This window comes from Paramormyrops kingsleyae, chromosome 1, assembly GCF_048594095.1.
Source record: "Paramormyrops kingsleyae isolate MSU_618 chromosome 1, PKINGS_0.4, whole genome shotgun sequence".
Taxonomy (NCBI): Eukaryota; Metazoa; Chordata; class Actinopteri; order Osteoglossiformes; family Mormyridae; genus Paramormyrops; species Paramormyrops kingsleyae.
The window spans coordinates 71,468,739-71,488,813 of NC_132797.1; the positions used below are offsets into that span (position 1 = coordinate 71,468,739).

At 46.6% G+C, this 20,075-nt stretch overlaps 3 protein-coding genes across 11 annotated transcripts in view; 1 reads left to right on the forward strand and 2 right to left on the reverse strand.

The window, feature by feature from the left end:
• itsn1 (intersectin 1 (SH3 domain protein)) overlaps positions 1–11,237 on the reverse strand; it is a 33,855-nt gene extending 22,618 nt beyond the window's left edge. For 4 of the 7 annotated variants that reach the window (XM_072698088.1, XM_072698078.1, XM_072698069.1 and 1 more), the window contains exons 1-9: positions 11,065–11,236; positions 5,381–5,442; positions 4,721–4,816; positions 4,552–4,615; positions 2,339–2,475; positions 2,079–2,255; positions 1,917–1,995; positions 798–904; positions 115–178 (exon numbers count right to left, since the gene is read on the reverse strand). In XM_072698088.1, the coding sequence (XP_072554189.1) occupies positions 115–178; positions 798–904; positions 1,917–1,995; positions 2,079–2,255; positions 2,339–2,475; positions 4,552–4,615; positions 4,721–4,816; positions 5,381–5,408 (752 nt within the window). In that variant the 5' untranslated portion in view covers positions 5,409–5,442; positions 11,065–11,236. Of the gene's footprint in view, positions 1–114; positions 179–797; positions 905–1,916; positions 1,996–2,078; positions 2,256–2,338; positions 2,476–4,551; positions 4,616–4,720; positions 4,817–5,380; positions 5,443–11,064 lie in introns of all 7 variants that reach the window. The other 3 variants (XM_072698059.1, XM_072698058.1, XM_072698080.1) reach the window with 2 other exon arrangements.
• A 171-nt stretch (positions 11,238–11,408) lies between these two features.
• cryzl1 (crystallin, zeta (quinone reductase)-like 1) lies at positions 11,409–16,089 on the forward strand. 2 transcript variants are annotated; one of them, XM_023796379.2, is made up of 14 exons: positions 11,409–11,577; positions 11,754–11,847; positions 11,989–12,066; positions 12,392–12,464; positions 12,830–12,874; positions 13,132–13,200; positions 13,289–13,422; positions 13,545–13,656; positions 13,906–13,926; positions 14,549–14,647; positions 14,740–14,852; positions 14,960–15,065; positions 15,220–15,265; positions 15,743–16,089. In XM_023796379.2, the coding sequence occupies exons 2-14, from the start codon at positions 11,782–11,784 to the stop codon at positions 15,840–15,842; spliced, it is 1,062 nt and encodes a 353-aa protein (XP_023652147.1). In that variant the 5' UTR covers positions 11,409–11,577; positions 11,754–11,781; the 3' UTR covers positions 15,843–16,089. The 2 variants fall into 2 exon arrangements, with proteins under 2 accessions (XP_023652147.1, XP_023652234.1); XM_023796466.2 differs by lacking the exon at positions 13,906–13,926.
• On the reverse strand, positions 16,082–20,075 carry setd4 (SET domain containing 4). 2 transcript variants are annotated; one of them, XM_072698120.1, is made up of 10 exons: positions 19,692–20,075; positions 19,517–19,612; positions 19,400–19,437; positions 19,218–19,306; positions 18,404–18,833; positions 17,882–18,056; positions 17,605–17,686; positions 17,426–17,506; positions 17,195–17,318; positions 16,082–17,024 (listed from the first exon to the last, which is right to left on the reverse strand). In XM_072698120.1, exons 1-10 carry the CDS (start codon positions 19,765–19,767, stop codon positions 16,896–16,898), a joined length of 1,320 nt encoding a protein of 439 aa, XP_072554221.1. In that variant the 5' UTR covers positions 19,768–20,075; the 3' UTR covers positions 16,082–16,895. The 2 variants fall into 2 exon arrangements, with proteins under 2 accessions (XP_072554221.1, XP_072554222.1); XM_072698121.1 differs by having other exon boundaries at positions 19,517–19,589; positions 19,692–20,074.

Consider the following 20,075-nt stretch of genomic DNA (forward strand, 5'->3'; position numbering starts at 1 on the left):
GATCCAAAGGGAGGTCTTTAACCTCAGAGCACACCTTGTGCTTGCAGTTAGCAAACAGACAGGATGCTGGTAACTTTCAACCACGCTTAAAACGGCGGCAATTCTCCACCTCACCATATCGAAGCCAGCTGCGCTTGGGGTAAACTGCTCTGCATCAGGATGGTTCGCGCTTGAGGTCCTGAAAAGGAAGTCACAGACCGTGAGGGAGATTACAGAGTGGAGCGAATTGGCTTCAGCACACCGTCGAACCCCATGCCGTGGACCCGCCAGCTTCAAATGAACATCACTTACAGTGAGCTTAACTGGTCACTGAGCTTCTAAAGCAGAGATCTCCAATTCTAGTCCTGGAGCTGTACTGTCCAGTAAGTTTTCTAACCTACTTGGCTTCTGAGAACCCATACCTCTTACTGGTATTTAGGACCGAAAACCTACTGGATAATAGCTCTTCAGGAGACCCCTGTTCTAAAGTTTGTGAATTAACATGGTCCAGTTACAGGATGATGTAATCCACACTGTGGGTTGTTATAGTGACCTAGCAGCATCTTGCACGGCATCAGTAGGGTCCAAACTCCCACTGACAGAAGCCTTTCTAAAGAGGCCACAGGTTAAGACCATAGCTGACAGAAGATCGAGTCTCTTCAGCAGAACCAGATTCAGCTGGTGTGCAAACAGCGTTATGAAAACATGCGCAGAGCATATTCTGCATGCAGAATCTTTTTTTTTTTTTTAATTGCTGCAGAAGAAGAATTTATAAAACAACACATGGGGAGGGTGAAGCTCACACAAGCGGCGCCCACCTGTCAGATGGCCACACATCATTTTGTCATGGCTGTTAAAAAGCTGGCGGTACTTCAGTCGCGAGGACTGTGACACAGCCCAGTCTGTAGGGGTCGCTGTCGGGCCACTGCGATTGGAAGAAACACAAACGCCATGAGGCTACCACAGGCAAACAAACACAGCATAAGAAATGTTGTTTTTTTAGGGCTATGGAAATCTCCTGGCTTTGTGTGATTACTAGCTCAAAGAACTACCTCTGTACCCCCCACAAGTCATATTCACATTATATAAATATATATGTATATATAAAGCTGGTGTAGGTTGCGGGTTGAACTGTCCCTTGATTTAAAATTGAAACGAAGACTTTTTCCCCCAACCGAGAAGTACAGGGCAAGTTGTGCAGAATAAAAAGACCTTTCAGGAGTTGCCAATTTCACACGCATCCACGGCGCCGGTCTCGGGTAACAGCCTTTTAAAGACTGGGGGCTCAAACTGGTATTTCGTTCTTATTTTCTAATTTGCATTCTCCCATTTTCACTGGCATGCTTCCCACCCCAAAAAACACAAAGTTAGACGACCAGGGCAGGACATACACAAAAATGAAAGATACGCAAGGAATGCGAGTCTACAAAAACCCAACAAATTATACTAATAATAAGTTATATCCTGGTTATATGACCACGATTATTGGATCGCTCTTTAGGCAATGTTTAAAACCTACTAGTAAAAAGATATTTTCAGATATTTTATCTATCTATATTATCTATTTGATGTCCTTATTAAAATCCACAGAACTCCACTGACGTAGGACAGGACAGGTAACCCCAAAAACAGGTCTCCCCCAAAAACTGGTCTCCCCCAAAAACGGGTCTCCCCCAAAAACGGGTCTCCCCCAAAAACGGGTCTCCCCCAAAAACGGGTCTCCCCCTGACCCCAAACCTGGCACCACACTGCCTCTTTCTCACTAAAGGGCTGTGAGGGGCAGAAAGCTTAATCCCCTCCCCCAGCTATTTCAATGGATCATGGAAGGAAGCAACTAGACCTGTGTAAGTGGCCATGCCGGGTACCAACAGCAGAGCACGGGCGTCCGAAGCCTAGCTCTTGGATTCAGGAGGTAAGGAGCATGCCCGGGCACCCACCTGGCAGACTCCAGAGACAGCCCCTTCTGGAGCTTGGCGCTGGGGCGGCTGACGGAGGAGCTTCGGTTTAGTGCAGCGGCTGGATGGCGAAAGCACAACTGAATTTAGTCATTTATGGGGGGTGGAGGGGTCGTGGAGGTTAGGGGACAGGACAGAGCGCACCTGAGTGTGTGAAGCCAGGTAGGGGCTGGATCATAGCAGGGGTGCCATTGGCTATTGGCGCTGCGGGTGCGGGAATTGATGACACGAGAGGGGGGGACATGCCCAGTCCGGAGAGCGGGGCGAGGGGGACGGCTGGCACCCCTGGGATACCTGCCATCGTGGGCACACCTGGTATCCCTACAGAGGACAGAGTGAGAAGCAGCTGTTACACAAGGGTCTGGCTAAGCAAGTTACCCGGCCATGTGTTGGGATCGGCTTACCGTAAGGGGGCAGCTTCATGGCAGGGGGCAGAGATAGGGGCAAGTTGTGGCCCTGCAGTTTCAGCTTGATCAGCTTCATCGCGATGGAGAACTCATGGATGTCCATCTTCCCGTCATTGTTCATGTCTGCCAGAGTCCTGGTCAAAGGCAAGCAGAGACATGAGACTGCAGTCTGTATTTCTCAGTGTCCTCTGCCTCCTTGGTCCCAGCCATATATCTGTAGTTAATCTCTCTTTCTTCTCTGGATGTGTCGCTATGTATTACAAACATGCCATTGTACATCCTTCATTGAAAAAAAATCCAGCCTTGATCCTTCACTCCCTAAGAATTATAGGTCCATTTGTAAACTCCCATTTCTCTCTAAATTCTTTTCTTTAAAAAAGGTTGTTGCGCAGCAGCGGACTATTTTCCTTGAGAAGCATAACATCCTATATCCCTTCCAGTCAGGTTTTCGAAAGCATCATTCTACTGAAACAGCCCTTAAAGTGTCTAATGATTTACTGAGGGCTGCAGATGCCAGTGAACGCTCTGTACTACTGCTGCTTGATTTTAGTTCGGCTTTGGATACTGTTTATCATGAGATTCTTTTAAGTACATTAAATCACTCAGTAGGGATCTCTGGCTTGGGTCTGCTCTGGTTCTCTTCTTTTCTAGCTGATATGAGTTTTGTGTGGGTGAGCTTTCATTGGCTAGTGCTTCTCTGACTTATGGGGTGCCCCAGGGATCTGTTTTGGGGCCCATCCTTTTCTCACTATACATACTTCTATTATTGCATGCGTCATTGCAAGTATTTAGTTCTTTCAATGGTATTTCTTATTTCTATGCTGATGACACCCAACTCTCCAGCTCTTTAAAGCCTCAACACCTTCATATGTTGTTTTCTCTAGTGGACTGAAACTAACTGCTGAGAAAAGTGAGGTTTTAGTCCTTGCCCCCCTTACAGCAATTAGTCAAAAGCTTTCTCTACATCCTCCCAGGCATCCCTATGTAATTTAGGTATTGCTTTTGATCAGTCTATGAGTTTTGATGCTCATGCCAGGTCTCTTAGTCACTACTGCTTTTTTCATTTGAGAAATCTAACTTGAGATTATTTTTCTCAAGAGCTGCGTTGGAAGTGCTTATACATGCATTTACTTCATCACGTTTAGACTACAGTAACTTTCTTTTTCCCTGCTTGTCTAAATCTGGTTCCTCAGCTCGCCTTCAGACCATAAAAAATGCTGCTGCCAAACTTTAAACACGCTCTCATAAGTAGACCCACATTACTTCCATCTCAGCTTCTTTGCATTGGCTCCCGGTTGAATTCAAAATCCAATTTCAAATTCCTATATTCATCTACAGAACCTTGTCCAGTTTGGTCGTCTTGCTATCCCACACACCAGGCTGAGGACACATTGGGATCACACCTTTCAGTCTATGGCTCCCAGACTATGGAACAATCTCCCACTGGCATTAAGTTCGGTAGACTCAGTCAAATGTTTAAATGTAAGCTCAAGACCAGGGGTTTTCAACTCCAGTCCCAGAGAGTTACTATCCAGTAAATTTTCTATTCTACCTGGCTTCCAATGAGCCACTGCTGCTCCTGGTATTTACCTGAGAACAGGTGTGGCTCATCAGAAGCCAGGCAGGATTCAAAACCTACTGGACAGTGGCTCTCCAGGACCAGAAACCCCTGCTAAAGACCTCCCTCTTTAGGAAGGCCTTTGGTTGACTTTGCTTTATCTATGACATTGTCTGGGTTTTCTTTCTGTACAGCACTTTGTGACCCTTGCCTGAGAAAGACACTATATAAACAATTTTTACTTACTTACTGAGACCACAACATACAAAAATCTCAAAGAAGCACGATTTCGGTAACTAGGTGCCCATGTAGGACAACTGGCAGATTACAGTTTACACAGACAATACATTAAATCGAGACAGTCATCTGTTCAATGGAAGCAGACCCAAACACAGGGGTACGTGACCATCCAGTCTGTAAAAGGAGGCCTGTACTGGGCACGTGTCTACCAGCCCAGGCCAAGTTGTGAAAGGGAACCCAAAGTATTCCCAGTGGGAATTTTGTCCTGAATATATGAAAACATGAACTGCAATGTTAACTTGGTAGTACTTTAACAGGGAGTTCCCTTAGGCATAGTAAATAGATAACCTTCCTTAGGCTAAGTTTTGTTGTAAGGAGTATCTATGTGTAGAACCCTTCCCATATCACCTACCAAATCTGCGCCAGAACTGGTGGGGGCAGGCCGGATTGCAGGAAGAAGTTCTTAGCCTGGTCACCTGGAAGAATAGTGAAGGACGGCAACCTCAGTAAATCGCTTGTCCTGCTCGGTGCTCTTATTCCATGTGGAATTCCCATTACAGAATTCCCCTTCCCAGACTGACCAGTGATGAAGCCCGCAGGACTGGGTGACAGGCTGTGGAACTGCTGGTCGTGTTTGGCCCGCTCCTCCACAGTGATGACCCAGGCATCCGCACCCCCTGAGTGAAAATATGAGTTGAAAGAAGAGACGGTTTGGAAGGCAAAAGGCACTATTCATGGCAGTGCACTGGTTTCATTTTACATCCACAAACACCGCCACGGCTGTACGAATTATGGGGAGGTGTCCCCCACGAAGATGCAAATAGCATTTATAACATCATAAAAACAGCCCACTGTCATGTGACATTCCCCACATCCAATAAGCTGCCTCTCAACAGAAGATGGGCCAATGCCCAAAGACACACAACTGCACACAACGACAAAGCAACACACCATGTTTGGCAGACTTAATGTCTGCAGGAGCCTGACTATGTCCAGTGTTCCATGTTCCTTAGAAATTAATCGCGACACCTTGAATTGTTTGAATTTTGAAATTAGGACACACCCATTAATCACGTGATCAGCCAAGTCAAACCTGTTGGACTGTTTGTGGAAAATGTGACAAAATGATGAGAATCATATTCATACGGTACCGCATCACTGGTTGTGCTTTGGGGGTTGTGAGTCACCCGCTGCATACCAAACATGTTCAAGCAGGGGCAAGATACCCGCCGTCTACTCACCTCCGAAAGCTGTTGGAAACTGAGCCATGTGTGTCGGTCACCTAGGCCCCAGACGCAGACTCCTGAAATGAGAAGGAAGAAAGCTGAGCGGTGACATCCGGTGGGAGAAACTCCCTTCTGTCATGCGCTTATCCGGCTCCTAGGACCTCCCTGCAAACAATGACCAGTAGCAAGCCCTGAGTTTAAGGAGCGAGATTCAAAGACCTCCAACATGAGCCAGAACCTGTTCACCTGAAGCTGAAAACTGCCCTTCATTCCACTAAAAGAGCAGAGCAAAAAAAAAACCAGACGGAGTAGAAGGAGTATGGGATTTGTTTTTAATCTAATTCCATTCACAAATCATCAAGCAATTAGGAAATCCAGTCTGGCATAACTTCCAGTATGCACACACCCATACACACACCCCAGATGTTTCAGCCATCATTCTCCTGCAACCCAGCACCACCCAGCCGTGGGTCACTGTCTATTTCTCAGGAAGAGCTGTTCAGCCCTATGGACTCGACACAACGCCAAGGTTTTTTCCCCCCCACCACCCTACAGCAAGGTGCTGCCCACACATGCGTGGTAGAATTCCAGCCACCCACTTTCCACGGGGGGCGCCAACTTCAGACAATCACCTAGTGAAAGGGATAGCTCACAGTAAAAGTATGACACACACAACATGCCACGCAAGGACGTTTAACTGGAACAAAATCAAGTTTCCCCCATGATGAAACCGGAAATTCAAGGGAAAGACCCATGACAACTGCTGGACATATAATCCTGCATCCGAATATCAGTCTCAGAGTCGGAACTCGGATGAAAATGTCACGAAACGTAACAAAAAAAGTCACTTCCCGTCGGAAACGCGCCTCTTTTATGACATTGATGTCGGACAAAATTTTGTTGTCCGAGTTTCCCCTGTGACGTCATTTCAACATGGCAGCTTACACAGTAATTTTATTTTATAAATATTAATAGTTATAAATGTAATTGCACGTGTTCGATTAAGAGAATACCATATCATGACCGTAAACAGTATCCTAGCATGCAATATCAGATTTTTACCAGACATATGAGTGTCTTTTGTTTGAATGTAGTTTGTTTGCCTCTCGAAAAAATAATATCGCTATGAATCTACTACAATATTATATAAATGTGGTTTGACTAGTTCATGTTTTTTGTTTATCTCTTGGAAAAAAATTCTCTCACTCCAAATCTGGTAAAATATAATGCAATGTTTGTTCCGAGATGTGTGTAACTTGAACGGGAGATTATCGGGCATGATGTCACTCACCTCGGAATTTCTGACTTCCGAGAGATAATCGAACGCAAGATAAGGACTATGTGGGAGGGAACATGTTCACACCTGTGCAAGGACCACCCACTATCCGAGCAGCAACCGCCCACATGCCTCCAGTCATTTAAATGACTTCCAGCCCCCGGGCCCCACAGAATGGCAGCACCATGGTGTTTGCATGTTCCAGCTAGACTGCCTCCTTAAGCAAAGGCTACTCAGGACCAATCGCAGTCAGGAGAGATGAACCATCACCATGACAGTACACAGAATCAATCACATACAGCACAGGTAGCCTAACCCATCACAGTGTCAGCACACTGAGTCAATCACCCACTTGAAAGACAGCCCTTCCACCCCCAAATACCGGCTGTAACCTGCCTGAAGCAGCTGCCATGCTGGACTGTCAAGTGGAGGCTGAAACTTCACCATCTGCTCTCCATGATGTTTAGAATAGGAATTTCTGCACTGCCTGGCCAAACTGCTAGGCTATATCAATATCCATAAACCAGTTCACATAAATATTCATGGGCCAGGTTGGGAAAGATACATAACTCACCGTGAGAGGTTCAGGATAAAGTCCCAGCTCTTCAAAACTGAGGCTGCACTGGGCTGAAATTATGGCATCCAAAATTAGAGAAGCAACCTCCCAAACAAAATTTCTGGGTTCCTAGCTACAAAAGCATGAATGAACAAGCAAAGACAAAGGAAGTCCCTGAGTCCCCCAAGGCCATTTGCCCTCCAGTACAAAAGGAACTTCATGTCTAATGTGACAGGAAAAGAGCAGCTTTGGCACTCTCCATTTCTCCTAAGGTGGAATGAATTATTAGTATGTCCCCATGACAACCCACGTTTGACACATTATCCAGGTTCCAGCCCCACACCCGAGATCAGAAAAACAGCAAAGAAACAAACAATCAAGTCCAATTAGACCTGTATACTACAGGGCACTAAGGTGAAGCGTTGAGTTTTGGTTTAAACACATCAGCAACAATTTACATACATGGAGAGATTATATAAACAGCACCACAGAAGTGACTGAGAACCATAGGATCATCTGGAGGTTCCAAACCCGATCTTTCTAGTATCACATGTTCATGGAGACTTATTCTACAACCTTCAAGAATCTGTAGAGCACAGCAAGTCTACAAGTTTGATGACTCTCATGCCAAAATGTGTCTAAGACAAAAATACAAAGGATGAGAAAAGCTTAACCGTAGTAATCCCAACTCGAGCCTCCATATGCTACTTGCACAAACTCAACCATCTATCATGAAGGCAGACAGCACATCTGCAGATTAGATCCTTTGCAACACAGAACCACAATGCCTGGTTAGCATAGATAAACATGGAAATAAGGTCTCTCCTCAGATCCCACCAGAAATCAGTCTGGTCCCAGTATTTATCAGAAAGGATCAGTATGATGGCAAAGACACATTTGCCATTACACTGGAGAGGCTGTGCTTGTCAACTGGGATCAGGACTTCAGCCCCGGCATGCCTTACTGAGGAAGGCCTGAGAATTTCCAGATCAGACTGAGTTTCCCATAAGGGCCACAAAGTACTCAAGTCAGAACAGCAAAAATTCCAAAGTAAAACATGGCCCAAACCCAATGGTTGACCCTTTCTGGAAATGTGTCCACACATTGGCCACAGGGAACAAACACTGGAGTGCAGACGTGCTATCAGTGTGTAAAAACCATTAGATGAATGGAAGTGCTGACCTACTCAGCACCAGTATTCATGAGAGCCGTCTGTGTGTGTGAAACCCTAAACCTAGACCTACATCATGGGAATACTACACCTTTGCTGCTCACTCTCACTCAAGCACACACAGGCACGCTCTTGTACACTATGCATTAATTACACGATACAAGAGTCATTTAGCACTTGAGCGTTCTCAGTTTCTACCCTCCTGTCACAGACCAGCTGCATCGCTTACTACACAACTGCAACAACAGCATCAAGGGCCAGTGCAAGGAAGTTGGTTGACCACAGGGACCACCACGGTTATGAGGTCAAAGTGTTTTCCACTCTCTGAGGATGAGGCATTAAGTCAGGGCCACTCAGATAAGCCAGTGTTTCTCTCTTACAGTGAAATATTTCAGCTCTGGCTAGATGACTCCACAAATGCCAGAATGTGGCAAAAACGTTTCTTCGCCTTCAATGTTGAGGTCATTGGGATCCTCTTCCCTTTTTCAAGTACTTGTAAATGCTAGGAAGAGAAAGTTAAGGGAAAAGGATGTCAGAACCTCTGATCCCACAGTCTTCCAAGATGGATGCTTTCACATCACACCGGCAGGGGGAGATAGCGACTATGGACAGCTCAAAAGCCCTGACATGGGGAGAAACAGTATTCTAGACGTCATTTGATTGCAGAATCCCCAGAGAGGTGCTACAGGAAGGTGTCACAAGAAGATGCAAGCAAAACAAGAAAGACTTTCAATCCAGAAGTCACAATTTATGCCATCTTAAAAGACGACATCACTCCAAAAATCCATCAACAGTAGAGTACAATTGCCAACAGAGACCATCCAAACAAAAAGCTCAGTCACTCAAACTAGCTTTTCACTGATGTCCATCAGTGAAACCAAATAATCTAATTCAAAAACGTTCAGTCGACATCAAGTTTGTTTCTTTGTTGTCTAAATAAACCTGTGATTATAACGATTTATTTAAAACTGTTAGCCATTCAGGTTTGAAACTCAAACATCTCACAGAAATCAGAACTCTGTGTAAGGGGACGTCAGGCTGTCTGATAAACACAAAGCTGTCCCTCTGGGGTTCTAACAAGGGGAGAATGGGGAAACTCGCGCAACAGAAGAGAAAGGCAGACAGAGTCCTGTTATGTGCACCACAATAACAGCCCATAGATTCCACAGCCTACTTGCCCCTCTCCCAGACTACCGTCTGAGGATTCAGAAACAGCAATTACGTCCACAAGACACGGCCAACCTGAATACCTCATTGACTGCTGATATTTCACAGAAAGCAGTGCAATGCATATAAAACACAAGCAAGTATCCAGCCGGGCAGTTCTTACTGGAGTTTCACTAACAAGGCTGCAGCCTGACTATGATCTTTGTCCCTGAATAATCTACCCCAGTTTACACAATGTCATATAAATTTGCGACCACAGTACACTTAAATAAGCAAATGCACTGTATTTCACCACAACGGAAAAAAACGCAAACCCTGTATTCACAGACTGCTACTGGTTATAGATGCCAGGGGATGTTAGTGACAAATGAAAAAAAGTTAGAAACAGATAAATAAGGATATAGCTGAACAGTACTTCAAATATTACCAAATCGAACAGTAAATCCTACCTGAGCGAAAAGGCCTTGCACTGAATCATTTGACCCTGTGTGGTACTGAAAACTTTTGAGCAAGTAATGTGAATGTTTCAATATCACGTCTGTTTCACATGTGCTACAACAGAAAATCCTAAACGTTGAGCACCAAACTGCTTCAGAGAGACAGTAGGTTCATTGAGTTATGACCAGAATATGCTGTGAAATTTCATTTTATGGCTATTCTACAAATGTGAAAGGATCTATTCCAAGTAAAACATCTGGGGAAAAACCATAAATCAGCTGGGATGCAAATTCTCTGCGATGCAGCCGTCAAAGCATAGGCATACAAGTTATGTGGTGTGAGGACAGCTGATTAACCGATTACGCTGTTTCACACAGATTCTTACTAAAGACAGTAAGAGTACAGTAAATGGTCATTATGCCAGAAAGAGAGAGAAAACGATCCCTTTTCAGAATATACTGCAGAAATTGTTTACAAGACCACACACCTAGATAACAGGAACACAATGACTCCGCCCGCACCATACAGTTACCCCATCCCAGGGTAGTTACCCCACCCCCATCGTACAGTTACCCTTCCCCACTATACATTTTCCACACCCACCACCTTACACATACCCTACCCACCATACATTTACCACACCCATCGGACATGCATCCCAATCACACCGGTACAGCTTCCCCACCCGTGGTGAACGATAAACAGAACTGTCAGCTCCAAATCACACCCCATGGCACTGTGGATGTACCAGACAAACAGCAATACAAATATTTCGGAAACATTGCAGCCAGTCCCGAAGCGGGAACGGGGCCGGCTTCGCCCCTAAACTGCCATCTCCCCCCCAATAATCGGCCTCAAAACAGCACGGAAACACCGGCTATAGCCCGTCAGACAGCCGTGCAGCCCGCTCGCCTGTGTCAGCCTAGCCAAGACGGCCCGGTAGGTCGCAAAATAGAGACTAAAGCACGTAGATGTGTCGGTAAGTCGGACGTCGACAGGGATCTCCAGCGGGGTCACCTCGCTTGTCACCCCGCATCTGCGGCTCCAGTGATCCCACCCCGTAACGCGGAGAATAAAGCTCGCCAGCTCACCTCATCGCTAACGATCCATGGCAAGCTGCTTCCTTGTTAAAGAAAAATCAGACGTGGAAGAGGCGGAATAATGTCTGCAACCGAGGGAGAATTTGAGATTTTCCTTTCTTTGGCACCCTCTCCTTTGGAGCCGCCGTACTGCTACGCAACCAAAGGAAGACGCACCCTGCACGCACGTAGACACGCCCCGAAACCTAGATTGACAAGTTCACCAGCCAATGAATCTCAATAGACGGCTCTCGCACTCGCCGGTCTACAAATGGAGGTGATTGACGTTACTTTTAGCAAATAGCAGCAATGAATTCCCAGTAGTGCGTCTCAAAGCGGCTCTGCAATTGGACAACAAGCAGATCCACCCTGTAAAGGCGAAGCGAAAAATAGAGGAAAATACTGTATTGAATGAAAATACGGAACTCAAAGGTCCAATAAGCAAGTTCTGTATGTGTGACAGCCGCAGGGAGGAGACGTGCTTTCATTTTTATCCGTTTTACAAACAGAGCATTTTTGCATCGGGTAAGCTTGCTTCTAATTTTCTAATAATCGGCACTATTGTGTCCTGTACTGCTTCTTCCCGACGGCTTTCTGGCTTAACCGTAGGCCGACAGCCAGGCGCTATATCGCAGACAGGTTTATGATGACCGATGGCCTGTCATTTGAGTGCATTATGTACGGCATTTTCCTCTCCGCAGCCCTTGGAGCTGTGCTTCCTCCCCCAGCATGAAAGGTCTGTACGGCCAGCTGAGAGAGGGAAGCGGGGAGCTCAAGTTTCTCATCCAGGAGAAGGTACCTGACAGCTTTCAAAGGGAAACAAGCTGACCCGTTTTGGACATCTATCCGGAATATTCATTACGGCACCTGCAAACCCTCGGTCATGTGTACTTGTTCGGTTAAAAAGTAACCCGTCTGTGTCCCTTTCCCTTGCAGAGCGTTCCCGTTTCTCCAGAAAGTCATCAGGTGAAGGTTCAAGTGAAAGCCTGCGCTCTGAGCCCAGTGGACACGGGGGTAAGTTGCTTATGAGACAGAAGATACCCCGCATGTGGGCCAGTCTAGGACAGCGGCTTGAGCAGGAGCTTATAATTTGCCATTTCAAATGAAATAAAAAGAAGCTTTTGTGTTGCCTGTCGTAATCAGTCAAACGAAGTGGAAGTTACGTATGCCCGTTATGAACATAAGTATACAGTTAGGGCGTCACAGGAGGCCCAGAGAATCAGGCGGCACCGTCTCAGCATGTCTGTGCTCCAGGCAAAGAGGAGCATAGAGTATGCCATTCTACCCACCCTCTGCATCCAAACTCCTGCTTTCTTTTGCATACTTTTGTTCTGGGCAGTTTTTGGATGATCTGAAGCTTCGGCGGGACTTGTTGCCAGTGGGCAGGGAGATCGCTGGAATTGTGCTCCAAGGTCAGTGAGTGACAATGTCCTCTGTGAGTAAAAAGAAATCATGCGCCATGCTCCCTACAGTCAGAAAAGTAGTTTGATGTATCTTACAAAGTGTTTTATTGGAAATGTGGTTGTTACCTTCGAACAGAGCGGTTCTGTCTCCATCTCAGGTTCTGTTTTGTGCAAAATGTGTGTGCGGTAGGTCTTTCTGCGTCTCATGACACCCTGGCACTTGTGCTGTCAGTGTTTCCCTGGGTCAGTGTCCCTAAGTGTGATTAAAAAAAGAGAGAGCAGGCCGCTGTGAACCATAAACCACAGAAATACACAAAAGTGATGAAATCAGTCCCAATTTGTGTTTGATTTTTCTCCTCCGTGTTTTTCCACAGTTGGGCCGAAGGTCACATTTTTCCAGCCTGACGATGAAGTTGTGGGTAAGCATATCAAGCCGGGGTGCAGATGTCTGCAGATGTATACTCGCTGTAGTGAAGTAGGGGAATTACGTGGACTGTAACATCAGCATGGAAACCTTCAGTCAGACATTGGGAGTTTATGTGACCTTGCAAGGGACATAAAGTCCCAACTCTGCCTCTTGTATTGTTTACGTATCTAAACTGATGTTACAATAACCAAACTACCAAGTGTGTGGACCAAGTGCTACTGAGCAGTGACTGAACTTGTGTCCAAACAGGGATTCTGCCTCTGGATGCTGAGCTGTCTGGCCTGTGTGACATGGTTCTGATGGACGAGCACCTCCTCGGTAGGCCAGGCAGGGGACACCGAGCATGCAGACTGACATGCCTGGGTTACTAAGTGTAACTCTTTGTATGGTCGGTGACTCTTTGCAGTGCAGAAGCCAGAGAAGGTGACCTATGTGGAGGCTGCTGGTGGGATCCAGGACGGCCTGCGGGCCTACACAGCCCTGCACACGCTGGGCCGGGTGGCCGCGGGGCACAGCGTTTTAGTGATGGATGGCGCTAGTGTACGTACCCACCCTGTAACTATATGAGCACTTCTTCTCCCCGTTCTCCTGTTTGGAAAGATGGTGACCTTTGCTTATCCTCCTTTCCCCTCCTCCTCCTCGTGTGTGGCTTTCTTTTGCAGCCGTTTGGAATGATGACCATCCAGGTCGCTCACTACCATGGGGTGAAAGTGTTAGCTACTGCTCTGTCCTTGGAGGATCAGCGGCTCCTGGAGAAGCTCCGGCCCAGTATGGGTGAGGCGACCTGTCATCTAATATGCAAGATGGTGACTTCAATTTGTCCGAGCGCATGCATACTGTTCTCACGCATACAGTATGTACTACATTAAAGGTTGATTAGTAAGCTTCTGTAGAAATTCACTATGTACTGTGTAAGTGATTTCCCTTGCTGTCAGGCCTCTGGGTTTATGTTTTGCACAGTATTTTCTCTCTGTTCTTCTCACTGACTAACTCTCTGTGCTCTGCTGTCTGCCACATGCCCAGGAGTCCAAGAGTCTCTCCTAGGTGAGCGTGGCCAGTCCCTGGGTGTGGTGCTGCTTCCCTGATTGCCTGCCATCTGTTTGCTTGTTTCTCCCTCCAGAACCTGGTCAGGAGTTTAAATGCCCTCGTCTGCCATCTCAGGCAGGCAGGGCTTGGAGGCTTTCCGTTCGCTCAGCTTGATTCTGCCTTTTTGGGCTTTTTTCGGGTCTTGTGTGTCTGGTGTGGGGACCTTTGTCATGAATGAGCAGGTGTAAACAAGCAGACACCCAAAGTGGTTTCACGTGGCTGATTGTTGTCAGCAAAGTGAAAGCAGCATGTCAGTCTGAAGGAAAGAAAATCCCAGAGTAGACTGTGATATCACATGGCTATAAACTATAACCAGAGGTGGAAAGTTCAGGTCTAGAAATTACAAATCCAGATCAAGGCTTTCGATCCAACCAGTTGAATATAAAGAGTCACAATCACAGAGTACTCAACTGGTTGCTTGACACAAAACCTTAATCTGGATTTGTATTTGCTGGACCTGAACTTCCACCTCTGACTATCCCTGTACTGAAGATCCCTGTAATGGGACTGCTGAGAGTCTGGGGGGGGGGGGGTCGTCATTCATACTCGTCTTGTATGAATAACGTGTTGCTGTCCTCAGCTCGGATCATCAGCACCTGGGACCCAAAAGTGGACCTTGTGGAGGCTTGTCTGGAGGAGACAGGAGGCCTGGGAGTCGACATGGTCATTGATGCAGGAGGTGCGAATGCTTGTACACATTCATAACTCTCCCTACCCCACACCCCCCTTCATCTGACACATCTTGAACTGCCTACTGTGTCACTCTGACAGTGAGGCTATACGAAGAGGACTCTGTGGGCCAAAGCTTACTCCCGCACAAGCATGATGTCATCTCACTTCTTGGGGTCGGAGGTCACTGGGTCACCACAGAGCGTAATCTGCAGGTAGGGTGGAGTTCTAGTAGGAAAATACCCCTCGAGGCTTGTCAAATTCAGTGCTCACGTGTGAAACTTATGTCCGTATGCGTCGTTGCTGTGCCCCCCTCCCCCAGCTGGACCCCCCAGACAGCCGCAGCCTCTTCCTGAGGGGAGCCTCAGTGTCCTTCCTGAATGAGGAGGTCTGGGGGGCATCCCGGGCCCGTCAGGGGCGGTACCTCCGTATCCTGAGCGTGGTGACTGACGCCCTTATGTGTGCAGGCGTCCAGGAACCATGAGCTGGACCTGCTTGTGTCCAAAGTCCCACTCAGGCCTTTTCTTTAGGGGTTTAGAAGCCTAAGCTGCCTAATAGGTGGTGACCTTAACAGCCAATCAGACATCCTGAGAGACATGGTGGAGAAGCTGGCAGCCGGGACTCTCAGGTGATGTGCTTTTTATTCAGCTTTTGGGGATGTGCGGCTCAGACTGCTCTCTGGGTCTCCACATCCTTCCTGATGCTTATTTCACACTCACTGCGGCCCCTTTAGTCTCTCTGTAAAGGTTACATATTCTACATTTTGACTGGGAGTGTGAGGGGGATCAGCTAACAATGTGTGTGTGTGGGTTTGCATAGATCACATTTGAAGACCAAATTGTCCCCAAAGTGCAGTAAAACCTGAAATTTCCCTATTTTTGGGGACATCTTTTGAGGTCCTCATTTGGATAACCTGTTTTATAAAAATCTGAATGCAATCAAAAAAGTAAAAATGTGAAGTCTTGTATTTGGGTTGGTTACTTATGGTTAAGGTTAGGGATGGGTAGTGGTTAAGGGTGTCGTGATTGGGATTAGGGTTTTTTCCATAGAAATGAATGAATGGTCCCCATTTAGATAGGAAGACCAACTTTGTGTGTGTGTATAGGCCACAGCTGGACGAGCCGGTGCCCTGGTATGAGGCTGCTGTTTCCATGGATATGGTGCAGACTAAGCAAGCCAGAAAGAAGGTGGTGATTCAGTTCTGAAGATATGCCTCTATGGCAGAACTGCACCGTGAGGCTGGACCGTACCACAGACAAGTAGGGGTGCTGTTGACAAGCTTACCTCATAGAAAGCAGGCAGCATAATGATTAATAAAGCCGGCTCCATTTAAGTATGATTTTATCATCTGGATAAAACATGGTGACTGTTTGTGGTTATTGGTTTAAAATTCTTAATTTTCCAGTGTACGTGTTGGTGACTGACTTTTTAAATAAAATTCCTATTTTCTTATCCTTTATTGTACACTAGGATAAGTGTGAAACAAACTAGGATTTCTCATTTTGCAGATAACATTATTTTGGCACAGATCTGGCCAATACAGAAAACTATTTCTTTCAGAACATTGTCATATTCCTATTCGGAGCACAATCGCTGCCATCTTGGGTGTTCCTACTTCACATTTTGAGTGAGGTATCTTCAGAAGTATCACTTTTTCCATCAGCTGAGGTAAAATGGGTTGAACTACAATATGGAGAAAACACTGTTACCTTCAATCATGTGTCTGTGCTGGTCTGTGCCTGCAAACCAGTGTAAAGGGATGTTTCTGTTCATAGGATGAAATGAAGGGCATTGACTCTCCCCCCCTATCAATTTCAATTTAAATACATTTTGCATGGAGGATAACAGGTTTTGGTGGTGTGTTTGGCCATGAATTTCATGCCCAGATGTGTCATGGGAGAAGCAGTGGAGGACGGATGGACTCGAAGTCCGCAGTGTTGCAGCTGTTTCCCCAGGAAGTCCTCTCACTCTCTTCCTGCAGGATCAAAATTCCCTTGCGTGAGGCAAATTCGTCTTAGGACAGCAACAGGTGTGACAATAGCTGCCTGTCCATCAAGCTGCAGATTACTAAACTCCAATGATTCCCATGAATAGTCTGTAGGGCTGAAATTAGTCCAGCGTGAAAAGCCACACAGTCCACAGCTGCTTATCACAGGAGGTGATTCTGTACTGCCAGAGATATCCAGGTGCCCCCCACAACCATGACCAAGATAAGTGATTGTAGGATGGATGTTCAGATGGGAGTAGCTACATCCAGACTAACTATGAATATCCCGAAGAACTTCGAATGAATATCCTAGAATCTTCTGCTCCTCACGTCTGAGGCTTTCCACCACAGACAGCTGCTCTGTGAGAGAGAGATCTGCATCCACCTTCATGAGGGAAAGCTGAAACGCAGAGAATCACCTCAGAAACCCTCAGAACATGTGTTATTCCATTCAAAAGACAGCTTAGAAAATACTTAAATATCAGTACTTCTGAGTACCACACTGGTATAATCGGAATTCAATTGCCCACTATTACTTTAGCACCCTCCTGGAATGTGCAGGAACCCCACCCTCTCAAGAGCATCTGCGTTCTCCTCCATGAGGTGCTGGCATAAGATCCTGGCCAGATGGACGCTCCTTTCCTCACAATCTTGACTCACCGCTGCCCCCAAGAGGACAGTCTTCCAGGATGCACTACAGGACAGCAAACAGACCGAGACAGAGGCCACGTAAACGCCACATTACGGGACATCAAAACAACAGCTTCAGAAACTGGACATCGTCCATGTGGAACCTCGTACTATTGCTCTGGTCCCAGGGACAGCAGTCGAAGCGTTGTCATTAACTTCCAGGATGGGCCTTCCACCCCAAAGGTCAGGTTTCTGCAGGACAGGGAAAGGACAGACATTTGTTAGAGAGTGTGCAGGGCAGAGTCTGATCCAGAAACATTTGAAACATTACGGATAACAGAAACACTCACTCCAGAAAGTGATGATCCTTCAGGTAAAGCAGTTTATGTGAAAACTGTTTGTCCGTCCCAGTGATGAACTTCTGCAGGAGGTCTAAACACCAGGTTATATATCAGCCCACGTTTAGGTCATTTTTAAATAATGCTAACTTTCAGAGCAGTAACATAATCTTAGATGCCTAGCACATAGTACACAACACATCTGTTTTCTGGGCTTTCAACTGTTTATATATATATAAAAAAAAACATTCTGCAGGTCCACCCAGTTCCCTTGGACACCTCATCTCACCTGGGTCTACGTAGACCACACGGTGAGGGTTGTTTGGCGCCACAAACCCATACTCCAGCAGGAGGCGCTGGCTGTCATGGGCACCATAGCAGATGAAGGCTTGAGTGAATCTCTTGCAGCCCAGTGTACTGCGGATTTCATAACAGCTTGTCGCTTGATTGAACCCGGCCTCCACCTTGAGGCAAAAAGGACAGAGGGAGGCTGACACCAGATAGAAACCAGTTCCAGTCAGCTGCATCCCTTTCCAGTTTGGTACATCCCCTTCAGTGAAATATGTAGCTGCTTGAATGTCTTAAAAAAAACTGCCACTTTGGATTGAATCTTGCAGCTCAACAATATAGCACTGTGCTAACAACACAAAGGTTGTGGGTTCAGATCCCAATGAGCACATATATATTGTAACTTTTCCCCTGCTTTGGATACATGAGTTAAATGTAAATCCTCATCTACTAAATGCTAAGGTGTTGAAATAGTTGTGTAGGTGTAGTGTAGTAGGTGTGTGTGTGATTCATCAGAATTTACCTGAACAACAGGACTATGATTAAGTAAGTCGAGGTACGGAGCCATTGCGTACACATCGGGATCCCCGGAGAGGAAGGGACTCTGGCACCGCTGCACATACACGGTTCGGGAGTTGACCGTGCACCATGCCCAGCGAATGGCATCGCAGGTGAATATGTCCTCCACAGGCTGTGCAAAGAGGGGCTGGAGGGTGTGGAAAAAACCCCGTGAAGAGCAGTGCATCTCCAGAACTGCATCCCTCTGATTCAAGGCCTTCTTCCTGAGAACACCAGGCAGCAGGCTGACGACGCTGTCTGAGAAGTAGGCAGGACACGTGTATGATTTGGGCAGGACGTCGATGTAGGGTTTCCACCGTGACTGCGAGCCCAAATGCCTCTCAGAGATGAGAAACACACAGATGGCCAGAAGTGGGGAGAGAGGTGGTTTCCACCTGTAGGAGGCAGTAGGGACAGACACACCTTGTGATTCCAGGGCGGAGTGACGATGTTTGGAAGCATGCAGAATGCAATATTTACCCCCAGTAACAGCTAATATAATTTAATCATTTAACATACATACAACTTACATTTCACTGCAAGTTATAGTATGACTATATTTTGCGGATGACAAATAAAACCCTTGAAACAACCATGGGTGTGTTTCCCGAAGCGTTCTTAACGCTACGTCGTTCTTAAGTTCTGTGTTAAAAGATAGAACTAACGAACGACGTAGCGTTAAGAAGGCTTCGGGAAACTCACCCCATATCAGTAGAAGACCAGTTTCTTAACTGCTCAACACTGCCATCTACTGAGGGAATCCCCCAATTGCAAGTTACCTTCTGATGTATTCACCAATAGAGCTACTGAGAACAGTCGTGGTGGTTAAAAGACACGTCTCGGGCAAGGAGATAAGTACATCACCAGCCTGGAAATTCAGGGGACAAAACGACACTGTAACATTCGATACAGTCTCTTTAAATTATCCAGTCCAAACAGAACTAAGAGATATGTCGATTACCTGAACAGGCTTCATAGTCATCAGCCCTCTTCCAGTATCTGGGGGAGTAGTGAATGGGGAAAACATTGTAATTCAGAATGCGGCGCAGACGTCGTGTCTGTTGAGAAGGACGCCCACCTGAGAATAGCGCAGGAACCAGGGATCTGGAAGAGAATCCACGCTCCTTAAGCCATCTCCTCAGTTCCACGTACTGAGATTTATGACACAAGCTCACTGGAGAGGTTAAAACAGCATGCAGCAATCGATACGGTTATACATGAAAGAGAAGACGGAAATCTGTTACCGGATTCACCTGCTCGGGTGGGATCCTGCCCGCACTTCAGCCTTCTCCGCTTCCTCCTAGCGCGTCTCCCCGTCCGGTTCCTCATGGGTTCGATACACGCGGAAAACAACGTGTCTGCACGTCTATCAGACAGCTGTTTTCATCTATTAATACCTAAATCTGTGAATTTCACCCAAGGCGTAGGTTTGGTTTCAGCATTGCAAGGGACCAAATCAGCTCGGAATCCCCCGCCCCCCTAAACACACACGGTACTGAAGACATGTCCCTACCTACTTTACTCAAATCTACGTCGTTGCTTCCACCACCACGTGTACATGCAGTTCGGAATCAATCTTTCGCACTCCAACACGTACTCCGGGCTCCTCGTCGCCCCGCCCACCCCACTATGTGCTG